Genomic DNA, 14,748 nt, shown 5'->3' on the forward strand with positions numbered 1-14,748 from the left:
TGGGTACGGCAGATTCTCTTCTTCCTGATTTGTCTTTCAGCCACAGGAAAGAGAAGTAAGAGAGAAAAGAAAAATGTCTATAGCTAACCATCAGAGCAGACAAAAGCAAGTCTAGTGTCAGCATTTCAGTGGGTGGGAAGGTGCACCCCACGTGCCCTGTGCCCAGCCAAAGGAACAGGACAGCACAAGGCCGTGCCTCCGGCACAGGCAGTCCTTGCAGTGTGTGTGCATGTGAGCAGATAAAACTTGGATAAAGTTGTATGCTTCTACCACAAAAGGGTGCATCTTGAGACCTTGTAATTACAGAGAAATGCTCGAAAGTGCAACCTGGTTATATTTTAAGAGTCAGAAACCAGAATAAATACAAAACGAGTCCAAAGTCTGGACATTTTGAAATGTTATGCTTTTTAGACAGGGTTCATATCTACTGACTTGTTCTGAGCTGACTTTAAATGATATTTTAAATGATTTTTAAATTTTTTTTTCATTCCAAACTGTGCTCATGTCTGATAGTCACTGAAGGAACCCAAGTTCTGTGTCACGGTAAACAACTGGAAGCTTAGACCACGAGTTTGTAAGGGACATCCATTAATTTTCTGACAGTGCTTTATAATGGGCCATATAGTTTTTCCCACTACAACGGGTATATACATTCAACAGTTTTATTGTATGTTGGTGCACATTATTTGGCACAGCTGCTAGAGAGACACTGCTGAACTGGTGTTTCTCTTCCATGACAAACACCTATTAAGCAGTCAGCATAAACTCTTCTTGTTACAGCGTCTGACATCACCCTCAGGGCAAGCGGACACAGAACAGCGATTGCTGAATTGCATATGAAAATTATAGTTTTATTGTCTACACAACTGAAGGTTTAACTCTGATTCCTGCTCGAGTCAGCTCTGCTATAAAGAAGCAATTCTTTCACGGAACAAACAAGCACAGTACACCATTGTAATCAAAGGAACAGGCACTATTTATGTGTTGGAAAGACTTGTTCACAATAGTACTAACACTAATGCCCCAGAAGCCACTATTTTAGCAGCTGTACAGAAGAAAGCATGACTAACAAGATGCCACACAGAGTCCGACACAGGTTTTGTTTTGTTTTTTCTTTAAACTGAAATGGAATGATCCCATTTGATACCAGTCAGTTTAATATGCACGACTGGTAAGTAGGGATCATGTACTTAATGTTTATATAAGCACTTTCTCCACCATGGCGTTCAAAGATTTCCAGTGTCTCTTGAATCAGATCTCCGATATTTTCACGCTTCTGCTGGCTGTAGTCTATCCCATCGCCTGAATTAACTGATTAATAAAAGAAAAAGGGAAAGAAAAAAGATTACATTAAATTTACTGTTACACTTTGAAATAATTACATAGACAATTGCTCGTCAGTCACTTTGCCTCTATTAGAAACTTTGTTCTGCAACGCAAAATGGCTGAATTTGAAAACAGGATATCTTTGGTTTCTCTTTAAGGCTCCGCTCAGGCTCCCACTCTGTACCCTTTCAAAAGCTGTTTATGTATGTGTTACTTCAGTATCCAAGTGAAAATCCAAATAAACACTAAAGAAAACACACTGTATTGTAAGACATGGATGGACTCTGTTACACAGTGAATCTCTTAAAACCATTGCTACATTATTTCATAACATTGCTTATTTGGGACCAAATTCTCCTGCCAGATGCATAAATGCTTATCTACAGAATGTGACTTCAGCTATACTTGCTGTGCTTTGAAATCTTAAGTAGGCACTGCTTTGGGTCAGTTCCATGTACACACCACATTCACAGGCTATGCAGTTTCTGGTTGAGAGGATGTCATTTGGCCTAAAAGAGATGTCTGGAGTACAGGACAGCACTCATTCAACTTCTGCTCCCCGAAAATTATGTAAAATTAAGTCAATGTCAAAAAGACACATTATTGGTGCCCCTACATGCAGCACTACGTACTGTTTCTTTCTCTAACAGGGAGTAGCAAGGGTGGCACGCATTTATAGACGCAGACCATAATTATTCAAAACAATCTGTAGCATAAATAACTGTCAGAACACAAAATGCATGAGTAAGGAATGATGCTGAGAAATTTAAAAGAGCAAAATACATTCTGTTTCCTTTTAATACAGTACTCTGGAAACTTCCTTTATATATATATATATATATACTCTAAGACATATAAAAACCAGTTTGTTATGAGTGTAATGTACACTGACCATGAGCATTGTGGTGGCCAGGATGTCACATTGCCAGGGGCAGTCTACACACAGCCAGTGGTCTTGCTCCACGTGGTGGTGGCAATGTGCCCATGACATACATTTATCACCTCACATACCTCCACTTACTTATTACAGTCTGAGCCAGCAAAGGACATGTTTGTCAAGACAACACGACCAACTTTGTCTCTGGTGCCTGTCTTTAACATTAGAAACACGGTGCATAGAAGTAAGTGTGAGAGAAGGTTTTGCTTCCACTGCTGCTTCCGCATCATAAGTCCTATGAAGTGCAGACATACAGCTGCATCCCACCCTTACATCCTTTCCTTTATCCAAGCTCAAGGATCTTAATGTTAATTTTGTGACTCTTTACCCCCATGCTCATGAAGAAAAGCTAGTGAACACTGAGATAAAAATCACCCTTTTGTTGAATTTTCATGTAAAATATCTGATTGCATTCAAAGTTAATAATGTATATATGACTATTTTGAACATCTACACAAACATAGATACAAGGACTGAGATTTGGAGTAGAAAGGCATTAAATTCTTTGTGAGGATTACTCTTAAACATGCAGACACATTCCTACAAGTTATCAATTCATTTTGTGGATGTGAAAAGCCGGAGTTGTTGTATCAACATTTACTTCAATGAGTTGATAATAATTTTAGAAATAACAGATTCTGAGAGTGCAGAAAGAAAGTTAAGGAAGAAGAAAATGGGATTAGCTTATACAAGATGCAAAAAACACATTAAAATGGAGTGCGATTTAGACTGGACATGGTTTGCTCTTGCAGAAAACACCTGAGATCAACTGTGCCTCCTTCACCTGTGTTGCATGTGCACTTCCAGTGCTCCCTAAAACACCTGGGAGCTGCTTCTGACTTCACCAGACTGGGCAAAGGAACCCCTGAACCTCAACCTAAGTCTTGGCAAATACGTAAAGGAATTACTGACTTTCCAACCACTTGTCTATTATCTGTAATTTTAAGCCTACACACATGCTCTTTTAATGAGCTTACACAGCTTTCATCATTCTTTCAAAGATGCAGTAAAAAAAAAAACAAAAAAACTATTCTCTGGAAGTAATGGTGATACGCTTCATAATGGAGAAGTAAGCAAGTTTGGAGCAGGTTAACAAGATGCAGGGACAGTGCATTTTCCAGAAACCCGTGTTATAGTCTTTTACATTAGAGCACTCTTTGTACAAGAAATGATGCCTTGATCAAAAGGTCCTCGATGAAAAGGTACCTAAGACAATGAGGCAATGGTAAAGGAAGTAATCTGCAAGGGAAGACAACGTGTGATGTGCTGTCCTTCATTATCATTTTTTCTAACAAACCACCTGTGCTGTGTGAAGGTTCGTATCCTCAAGACAAACATAAATCACATAAAGGTCATGGCGCAAGTCACAACTAACAATACTGGAAAGGTTATGTCAGCACTAAGGTCACCTGGTAAGTAGCAAAATAGCTATCCCACACAGTTATAGGAATTAAAAAAATCTTTCAGACAGAAAGATAACAATTAACCCAAGAGGACAGCGTCCACCAAGTGGGTGAGTCAGAACTCACCTGCTCAGTGTACCTAAGGGTAAATATCTAGTCATAATAATGATGACTAACTGGAAAAAAAAATAGCTACTGAATTATAGCGGTCTCAGCATGCCCTTCTATGATTTGACTTTAATTCCAAGCTAGTTTGCATGAGGAGCCAAGTTTGTCAGCCACAAAAATGTTGCATATGTAAAGTGTGAACATGGATCTGATTCAAGTTCTTTATGAAGTTGTCCTTTGTGAGGTAGAATAAATCAACATGAGAAAGCTAGAAAGAACATTTGTCAGATTGGTCTCAAAGTAAAATGTCTGGCAAATTCATCATGCACCAAGAACTCTTTTCAGAGCAAATGTTATTACTGCAGTTAGAAGAAACTCATTGAAGCACTACTAACAGATCTAGAGGATTAAAATCCGGAAAACATCTCATTTTCCCTTTCTGGATCAAAAGCCTAGTTCCCAGTCTCCTAAATCATGCACAAAGGGCTTTGTGGTCCTTGAAAGCGAAGTGAAAGGCTTGGCACCTGTCAAGACCTGCGCAGGCTGATGGAACCAGCCTGCTCTGTGCCAGCTGCTGTAGCTGAGGAAACCCTGCTCAGACCCGCAGGGACCAAACTCAGCACTTGGCAGGGAGTGGAAAAGGATTTGAGTTGTGCTTTAAAATGTGGTTTGCATTTGAGTCTAGACATGCTTCTATTCATGATTCAGGATATTGAAGAAAATCTAGTGTTATTTGTATTCCATTTCATTTTATTTTAAATTTTTTACTATGGTAATGCTGCAAATATAAAAACGTATTACATTAAAGAAGCAAGTTTCTCTCAAAGCATTAAGAGCTTCGCAGAGCAGTTTTTAAAACCTGGGGTGAACAAGAAAGGTAAACTAACCCTTGAAGCTCAGGCAGATCTGTTCTTGCCTCTGGACATTTGTTAGTATCTGAAAGAGGACTTAATATTTGTTTAGATTAGACATCACATTAAGGCAGACAAGATTTTGGATAGGGTTGTGTATTTTTTTTTAATCACTGGAATATGCCAAGGTGCCTCACTGTAAATCACAGATTGAATTGAATACCTCGGTTGGGTTAGGAATGTCATAGATCTTGGGATATTAGAATTTTCCTAGATGCTAAATGTCCAAGGAATGCTTAGTGTTGGAGGACAGAACAATACTTAAAGAGATTTCTGAAGACAACGTGAAGGAATACCCATATCTACAGCTTAAACAATTTTTGTAATTCAATCGTAATTCAAAGGCCATTCTGTTATTCTTTATTGATGAACTTACAAACACATATACACCCACATAGATTTCAAATTGTCTTGGAACAAGAGAATTTAGCAGGAATTTTTGAACTACTACTAGTTAATGGTAGAGTGATATGCACTTTGTTCATTGCTGCTATTTTTTTTTTTCTTTTTCTTTTTCTTTTATTTTTTTTTTTGTCATGTGACAGTTTCTGTATACAAACCAACAAAGCTACTTGGAAAGACAGGCGTCATTCCTCCCTTTTTGAATCACGAGAAACAGAGATACTGGAAAGTAAAGTGACTTGTGCCAAATTGTAGGGATTGGTCACAAATCATGTGTTTTAATTTTTAGTGTAGAAAATGAAATTACTATTTATGGTGAAATTTAACTATGGTTAAAACTCCTTTTGGGCATCTCGCTTAGCTTATCCCAGCCAAACCAACAGGCCTTCTAATCAATTAAAACTATTACGAACTAACCACTAACTGCATAAATTTTTGCTTCAAAAAAAAAACCAACAGTGATGCCATTGTTGTGTGCAGATGTATTTACTTGGTATGGAATCACATTTATATGGAAAAGCTTAAAACAGAGCAGTATACAGCTAAGGAGTACAAACTTGCTTTAAAATATTTTGTATTATATTTTGGGAGTTTATCCTTCCTATAAGTCAGCAACAAAAACAAAACATAAATAAAAGCTGATTGACATGGTATACAGATTGGCATGTATGTGTGTTAGGATTCACTCCTCATAACTACACTGCTTAGGTAGAGTTCAGAGCTTTAGAAATTTCTCAGTGCCCCCTCAGAATTAGTTTAATTGTCATAGAAGGTGTTGGCTTCCCAACAGCAGTGGAAAGTGAAAGCCCCCAATGAGTCAGTGCAGCAGGACTCCTTTGCACTGTTCCCACTATTCTGACTCACAATATTGCTTTGAAATAGCCAGCTCCAGGAAGGATAATGTGGCTTGGTCTTCTTTTTCCTTTAACTGTAAGTCTGTGAAAATTCATGGGGTGAGGCTCTACAACCCTCCTGACCACTAAGAAATGGAGAAAAATTGCTGGTTCGTTTCACTTGGGTAGAGGAAGAGCTGCAAGAAGACTATGACTCTGAGTCACTACCAATCCAGACATAACATTCTGCCTTCCACTCTTTAAAGCTCAGAGCAACATGATCACCAGTTTTAAATGTTTCTTAGGACGTGTCTAGATTATGTGCACACAGAAGCATAAGCTGGCCTCACACAGGCTTGTTCCAAAGCTAGAACACTGGAAAGAAGAGCTCATAGAGTAATTCAGGTTGGAAGGGACCTTTGGGTCCTCTGGTCCAATGCCTTGCTCAAAGTCAGCTCCATTTTCAAAGTTGGATCATGTTGCTCAGGATCAAATACCCAAAATTGCTCAGTGCAAAGTAATCCCAGAACCAGAAACGGTGCAGGGATCTTTGTGACGGCAGGGCTTTTCACCAGCCATTTCAAATGTGATGAAGGGAAGTGCTCTTTAAATATTAAAACCTGTTTACTGGAGGTATATTTGCCGAAGTTAATTCCTGGGGAGATTGTCTGTTTTGATACAAAACAAAACCAAACTTCTGGCACAGTAACAAGAGCTAACCTGCAAATGCAATGTTGGTTTTGGAAACCTAATCACATATGAAAGAAAAGGTACAGATCTGTCTGAAAAATTAATAACATTTTTCTTAACACTTTTGAAACTATGAGAATGTATCCATGTTTTTTAAAAGTGCATCTTTCAAAGCACTTAAAAACATTAAAGCTGGAAGTACCAGTAAATAAGCAGACCTTACCTTTGAACACGCACAAACCTGTTTTTTGACACTATCAACATTTAGAGTTCCTTGTCTCTTGCTTTTCTTGGCTCCTCATTCTATTTTTCATCACTAGTGCTGAATATTTATCACTCTACAATTCTGTGGTTCTGCAGAGATTGCAGAAGAATAATTCAATTCAAGAAGAAAGCACATATACTCGGAATTTAGAAAGAATACTAATATGCATAAATTTCTGCTCATCATATGTCTAATAAACAAAACCCTTTATACTTTTGCTATGAACTTGCAAGGTATTGTTTGCCTGAAGAAGCTGCGTACAAGATTTTTTTAGATTCTCACTGGAGGCATTTTGCTTTAACATAAAGCCTGGTTTCTTTCTGCTGTTATCTTCCATATGCAGTTCGCTTTTAGTTTATTTCATAAATTATCATTTATTTTAGAGTGTAAGTGTAGTTACTATAAATATGATTCAGAAAGTAAACAGTTCAGCAAGTGGAGGAAGCACTGTGATTGGAAAGGAAACATCTGACCGACTGATGATGTTTTACTAATGACGCAAGCTGCTGGAGAGAGCTGCAACCCTTCTTAAATCGCTGCAGTAAAAAAAAAAAAACAAAACAAAAAAACCAAACCCAACAAAACAAACCAACCAACAAACAAACAAAAACCCCCAATAACTGAAAATGAGCCAAGACAGCAGCTGCTATCAGAGTTTTCCATTTCCAGGAAATGTTAGCAACATCAGATGTAATCCATTCTAAGTCCAGACATTTATTTTTTTTGAGTTGAACTGAAGCACAGTTCAACTGAACTGAAATCACAGATTCTGAAACAAATGGTATTAAGAAATACATTTGACCATTGAGGTTATAAAAGAAGGAAAACTTATTGTATATTTTTCCTCCATAAACACTTAGTGAATTTAGACTTTGAAGTTTCCCAGTGTTTGTGCTAGTAATCAATATCGAACAAAGCAGTGTTAAACAATCTTAGATAAACAGCATGCACAACAGGGGAGCAGAAACTGAAATCTGAGAGCTCTGTGGCCTTGGGACACCGTTTACTGTTGCAAAATTAGGTCACAAATCATGCTTAAAGCGCAACAAGGGTTGCATCGCTTATGTGAATCCTGTGTTCTTCCAGTCATTTTGGACACATGTAAACACACCTTTTTTCTTTTTCTTTTTTTTTTTTTTCTTTTTTCTTCTTTCTTTTTTAAGATGAAAAACAAGTTTGTGGGTGCACAATTTGCATAGCTTTACTGGTCTGATGTGAAATGCATTTACTTGTCCCACTCTCTTCTCATTCAGATTAATGCAAAAGGAATTAAAACTACGGGAAATAAATCTGCGTATGTGTGCGAGTGTAATAAATGTAATTCATCTTCCAAAGTAATTCAAAGTGACAAAGCTGAAAGTCCCAAAATGCTTTTAGGATCGCTGTTTTCAGTATAAAATGTAATGCTACAACAGCCAATTTTCAACACTGAATTCATTCATAATTAAAATTGCAATGCTTGACAACCTGTCCTCCTTCCTCTCTTGGAATATTTTTATTTATGTAACCAAAATGCTTTAGAGGGAAAGCAGGTTTGTTTGGTTTTTTGTTGTTGTTTTTTTTTTTCTTTACAAGCAAAAAAGCTCAGTAATTCATTACTTTAATGGACTTTAAGGAACTATAGTTCTTTAGTGTTATTAACCATTGATGTTATGGACATCTGTTACATACAAATGAAATTTGTTGTGTTTAAAATCACTGTCCAAAACCATCATCATTTCAGGACCTTGTTTTGTATATCTTGCTCATAAAAAAAGTGCACGGACAACTAAATGACCTCAACGACTGGTTTTGTAACTTTGTAACAGTGGGTTGAAATCAACCATGTAAAAATGGGACAATGTAATAAAAATCTCACATCAGAATTCTGGGAGCAGTGGGCTGGATATGTCTGAAGTTGTCTGCAGTTGCCTACTTTTTCTGTACCCTAATTAAATGAAGTCAACAAAAACACAAAGTCAACTGAGGGTGTTTAGCAGTGATTTGAGAAGGGACAAGGAGATGTAAGCTATGAATGACCATGTGGATTTGCTAAGATTTCTTTTGCTGCTGTGGGAAAAGGACAGAATTTATGCATGCTAAAAGACAGATAGAAGTGGGACTGGAATGTACTCATTTATCCTGAAGCCAGATAGAGAAAACAGTATTTCACTGCCACAAATACCTGTACTAAAATGGCTAGGACCTTCCAGTGACACTTAAGGTATTTTATTTTTTTTTAAGGCAGTTTATTGCTTCTTTCTGAGTTTCCCCAACTGCATCGATGATAAATAAAAATTCAATGATAAATAAAAATAATGACCTTCCCAAGGCATGAATTTGCATTTCTTTTTAAATAAGGAACAGAAGGACATAAAATAAATTCTAATGGAAAGGCACTTGGCTGACAGCTACTCATTTTACACTGCAACAGAAAAAGACAATGTTTTTGCTAGAACTAGAATTTTGTATAGTCCCATACCTCTAGCAATGCAAAGCTGATAGAAGAGAGGGAAAATCATGTCCTGTAGGTGTGATAATTCTGTAGGTTCACAGCTTTTGAACTGTGAAAGCTGAAGCATTTTGAAAGCACATATGACAAATGCAGATTAATTTTTTTGTTTGTTTATTTCTAAAAGCTTTAGGAATCTTTCACTAATTTAGGTCCTTCTTTAATTTTTATTTTAATTTTTCCACTATTAAGTATGAAGAATGTATGTAGTGGTAACTTTTTCACCATTGACTCTAACTGGAAAGCACTTGCCCTTCTCATATTACCACTGCACCTTTTGCTGCTTAATATGTAATTCAAAAGGGTGTAAAGTATGAAGGAAACAAGAGGTCCAGCAGCATCCAGCACAAGAAGATATAAACCTTGGGGCGTTAAGTTACGTGCCAAAAAACAAGTATCTTAGGTCACAGGGAAGTTACACTTGACAGCAGTTCAGTCTTCTACAGTAATGCTTGAGGAGCAATGCTTTATCTCAGCATGCCAACAAAGCACTCCTGTCTGATCGCTGTGGCATTCAGTTAGGGAAGGACATACTACCTCTATCACAAGCCTCCAGCCCAACAGAAAGAAAACCCAGTAGGCATTTGTCCCAGTCTTTGAACCTTGTGTCATTTTTATTTGTGAAGTAGAAATCTGAAGGATGGGTGACTTGAGGAACAAGAGTTATGCAATCTCTCCTATGTAGCTTGCTGAGTACTTCAAATCTGGTTCCAAGCTAAGCTTCCTTTTAAAATGTTTCAGTATTGGCATTTAAAGAACTCTGTAGCACTTTTCACTGATATTAAATGACATTATTATCATCCTATGAATCATACATTTCTCTGAACACGTTTCTCCTGAGATGAATGAAAGGGAGGTTTGTTGGTGGCATATTGTGGAACTACAGAACCTATTTCGATAATTGCTAGAAGTCAGCTATCGCCAGTACAAGTGCTTCTTTGTCTACCTTTACTTCAGAACTGCAAGGGCTCAAAGAGCAAAGCATGCTGATATTGTGAGCTCCTGAACTGCCTGATATTTTCATTCATCTGAGAACTGCTTTGCTGAATTTGATGAAACTGAAAGCAACTGAACTGGAGCAGCAGTTAGGAAAAAATGCTATTGATACTATCAGCGGGTCTGTAGAAAGACAGAAGTTACTCGTACATGTTCCCTCAGTAACCTGTCCCACTACTAAACCACCTTCTGAGATGTGCTGGACAGATGGACTATTGTCTATGCCATTTATATGATAGGCATCATAGCTTCTAGAGCGTGCTTTTTAAAGTCTGATCCTAACTTGCAGTGTAAATTCATTAAAATAAAAGCATTCTTATGATGTCTGGATGAATTTGCTCATAATAAAAAAAAAATCTAACGAACAGCATGTGTGTATAAAAACAATAGGGCCAGAAAATTTTATTAAGTTTTATTATACTTGTTCATTATTTTAAGAAAACGGTGTTGTTTCAGTAAAACCTGTTAATGCAGAATCTTTCCCCCCATTACATATAGTGCTTTTCTGAAAAAATCAAAACCAATCCTATGTCTTACAGAATAGAGAACTAAAAATCTAGTTTTCTGATTTACAGTGTCTATGACACAGATTTACTGCTGGCATATATAAGAAGAAAAAAAAAGCAGCTATTTCTTACATTGCTTACACCCGAATAATTATAATCACCCATAAGCACATAATCTCTTAAGCCTATACTAGATTTTCCACATTTACTGAAATAGACCTTTGAACTTATCTATTCTGAGAATAAGCATGGAAGCAAAAATGGCTTTTCTGTGTGCAAACAGGATGCATGTCATGCTCAGCAGGGCAAGTTCCACCCCCCTTCTCACTGCAAATACCTTCCTCATTTCTGTATGGGTGCCTTCATGTAGAAAACATCCAGCTGCTAACAGCACAGCACTTCCAGCTCAGTTTGTGAAACCTTTTCAAATACATTTGCTTCACTACTAAAGCAATAAACCTGACCAACAATGAGGCTTGATAAAGATTTTCTGTTTCTCAACTGAATTCATATTTTGTTTTCTTTGTCCTAAACTGCTGCAAATATAATGCATCTACAGGCTGATGGAAGTGTGCTAGTTAGGTCATTTGAGTGCTTACCCCAACACGTTGCTGTGACAGAGTCTTTAGGCCAAGGATCAGATTTTTTGTAATTTGTTATTCCCCAGATAATCCTTGCATTATAAGGCCAACATGACCACTTACATATTCTCCAATATCTAAGTAAAGCATGCCATGCTATGCTACTTTTTGCAATTTCAGTCTTAATTTTGTTATGCATCATTCATTCATCTTCCATCCCTGGTCACAGAAATACCTACATCTGCTCTGATTCAAAAAGAAAACACTCACATACACACACATACAGGTCAGAACAGGGAGGAACAGACAAAAGAAAAAGTCATCGATATGGCTGAATGCTCTTGGTCAACTCGGGCTAGCCTAGAGGTTTCTAAATAGCACTGCAGAGCACAATATGTTTGAGTATTTGTCAGCTTGCATTTTTGTGTATTAAAATGAAGAACAAAAACAAATGCTGTCAAGATAAATTTTCCCTGGTTACTTGAATATGCTGTCACGCACTAGTACAGTCTGAAAGTAATACACACACTTAGATTATACCTAGCCTTAATGAACTGGATTTCTTTCATTTCTATGAAAGAAAGCCATAAGGTTCCTTGTTTTGTTTTGTTTTGTTTTAAATAAATATGGGACACATTGAAAGGAACCTGGAATGCAGCATGACCAGCACCTAAGTGGGAGATATTTCAAGAGGAATATTTTCTTGCAGTTTTCCTGCAAAGCTTATTACTCTGTAGGTCATCCTCCAGAGAAAAGGAGAGGTAATACCTCACAAAATTCCTTTATCTCCTTTCTCCAGCAGGTCACAGATGGCTGTTTCACCTTCTACATTGCCCAGTGCTAATGGTTGCAGTGAGTTTAAAGGTCTCTGATGCAAACTCTGCAGCTGCAGTGCTGAAATGGTACCCACTAGCACTAGCACAGGAGTAACAGGAACATTGCTTCAGGGAACTATTACTGCACAGTTCTGGACAACTGCAGCTAGTGCAGAATGACTTTTGAAGGAAACTATGGGATGCTACTGCAGGTAAAAGAATAACATATACTAGTCTATAAATTCCTGTGAGCAAAATCCTTGATGAGCCATGAAAAAATTCCATCACTGAAAAGTGATATCTGGAATGTGTTTCCTGAATTACTCGCCCTGGCACAAAGTTTATTAGGCACTTCTTTGATAAGTAAAATAGACAATTCTTGTTGCAAGAATAAGCACTTGGACATGGAATATCTAAAGCCAAAGAAAAACAGAAGCTGAAAAAGGAGAAAAGAAAGTCAAGATTATTAATTTAGTTAATTAACTTTTCTTAGGCATACTACATTAAGATTCCAATTTATATGAATGCATAACAGGTTAGCATAGTTATTCAATAAGGTAAGTTATTCCATAATGTTATTCACTGCATCACCCTGGTTACCAACTGGTATGTTATATCTTAGTCTGTTGATTTTCCACTGTCATTCTGCACTAAGACAAAGTGAAAATTTACATAGGCTTATCTGCATCTCTGTAGCAGGGATGTCTTTGCTTTACAGTTTTGAGTAAGAATTTCACCTGCTTACAAGTTTACTTTGAGAAAAAGCTTAGAAGTAAAAGCCAGCCTTACTAATGTGAGTAAAGGGCTTCTACAGGAATGTGTGCTATGAGTACTGACTTTTTTAGAGTAGTCTATGAGAGAAGAGGTACCAGTAACCTCCAAGTGCTTGAGACTTCTCTTCCTTTACTGTCTTCCTTACTTTTAACTGTATGGATCAGAAATACATTCATCCATTCTTGCTGGTTTAGTAATATCCTCATTATAGAGAGGCATAAGCTTTCCTTTCTGCTTAATATCAAAAACCACTGAAGAGTCAGTAAGTCATTTTAGGCGTATTTGCTGTCAGATCTAGTGCCTCAGCCATCTGCCTCAACAGCTCCCAGAACTGCTGATAGTCGTCTGGCAGAGAGACTGTAACTACTGCCTGCAAATCCTCAGGTGTAGTGGAAAAAGTCAGGCTGATATCAGTTTATTTACATATGCTTGCTTTTGTAATGTATCTGTATCTAGCAGCTCAGGCTGACATGCGCAGGGGTTATGAATCTAGCTCTGTAGGGGAAGTAGTAAAACAAGATAAGAGCTCATTTTTACAGGAGAGGAACAGTAATAATGCTTGTAGTTTTCAGCAAACAGACTGACTTGACTTCACGTGCCTGCGGAAGACAACTGTGAGAACAGACGGGCAGAATTCGAGACAGTGCAGGAGACAGCACCATGGTATAAATCTCTTATAACCAGAACGGAAATTTCAGACACAGTCAGGTCTTTTGTAAAACTTTGTATATATCACAGAGACTCTGTAGGACAATCCATACATCCGTGCTAGACTTACAAAGCATGGGACTGCCTAAAGCAGGTGTTACAGTCATAAGTGTCCAAGTGAGCAAAAGGCTGAGCAGTGAGTCTCCCAGAGGCAGCCAGTGGGAAAGAGCAAGCAGAAACAGATGTCTAAAATGTTGCTTTTCTCTCAAGACTCAGATTTTTGCATCCAGCCTGGAGCTACAGCCCAGAACCTTTCCTGAAGACAGATTTGATTGCCTTTCCTTCTGGGTGAGACTGACTGTTTTCTTGTGAAAACAAATTGTGCCTCAGGACAGTGATGATACCCATTTCCCATGGATGTGTATTTTTTAATGTGCTACACCTCATAAAGCAAGTTTTGTTCAAGTTCTATCAGCTGAAAGATAGTGTAAGCTACCACACAGTAACTGAGCTGCACCAACCTTTCTCTCTGAGCATGGGTGTGTGTTTTGATTATTCTCCTTTACTCATATGCTCATTTTTTGAGAAACTGCCAGTTCTCCAGTTTGACTGGAACTGGACAATTAGACTAAAATTTATGGGAGTTAGGGGGGTCAAGACTCACAGAAAAGAAAAATACTATGACCCCATAAGCCTTGTATCCTTAGGAAGGCAGGGAAAAAAAGATGAGAGAGGACAGTAGTGGCTGCGGCAATTATTATTTTATGAAAATCTAGTGGTGATGTACCTTTCCAGGAAGCAGGAAACAAACTCAGCATTGTTCAGCCTACATGACTTCAAATCTGCATCTTTCATCATCTGGGAGATTTCACATAATCACCATAGTTATTCATGGACTGAAAGAAGATCTTTCGACCTCTATGCATGCAATAGCAATGAAGAATCTGTAAGACAGACCTTTTGTTCGATGATGAACTCATGCCAACACTTTCAAACAGAAAGTTCAGCACCTAAATCCAATTTTAGGCTGCTACCTCAGTGGGCTGATCCTGAGCCCTTCCC

At 37.8% G+C, this 14,748-nt stretch overlaps 1 protein-coding gene across 1 annotated transcript in view; it reads right to left on the minus strand.

Moving 5' to 3' along the window:
- Nucleotides 1–648: 648 nt before the first annotated feature.
- Nucleotides 649–14,748, minus strand: part of PACRG (parkin coregulated) — a 168,798-nt gene continuing 154,698 nt past the window's right edge. The window contains 1 exon segment of the mRNA XM_032443568.1: nt 649–1,311. Coding sequence (XP_032299459.1) covers nt 1,151–1,311 — 161 coding nt within the window. The 3' untranslated portion in view covers nt 649–1,150.

The sequence above is a fragment of the Coturnix japonica genome, chromosome 3 (assembly GCF_001577835.2).
Source record: "Coturnix japonica isolate 7356 chromosome 3, Coturnix japonica 2.1, whole genome shotgun sequence".
Taxonomy (NCBI): domain Eukaryota; kingdom Metazoa; phylum Chordata; class Aves; order Galliformes; family Phasianidae; genus Coturnix; species Coturnix japonica.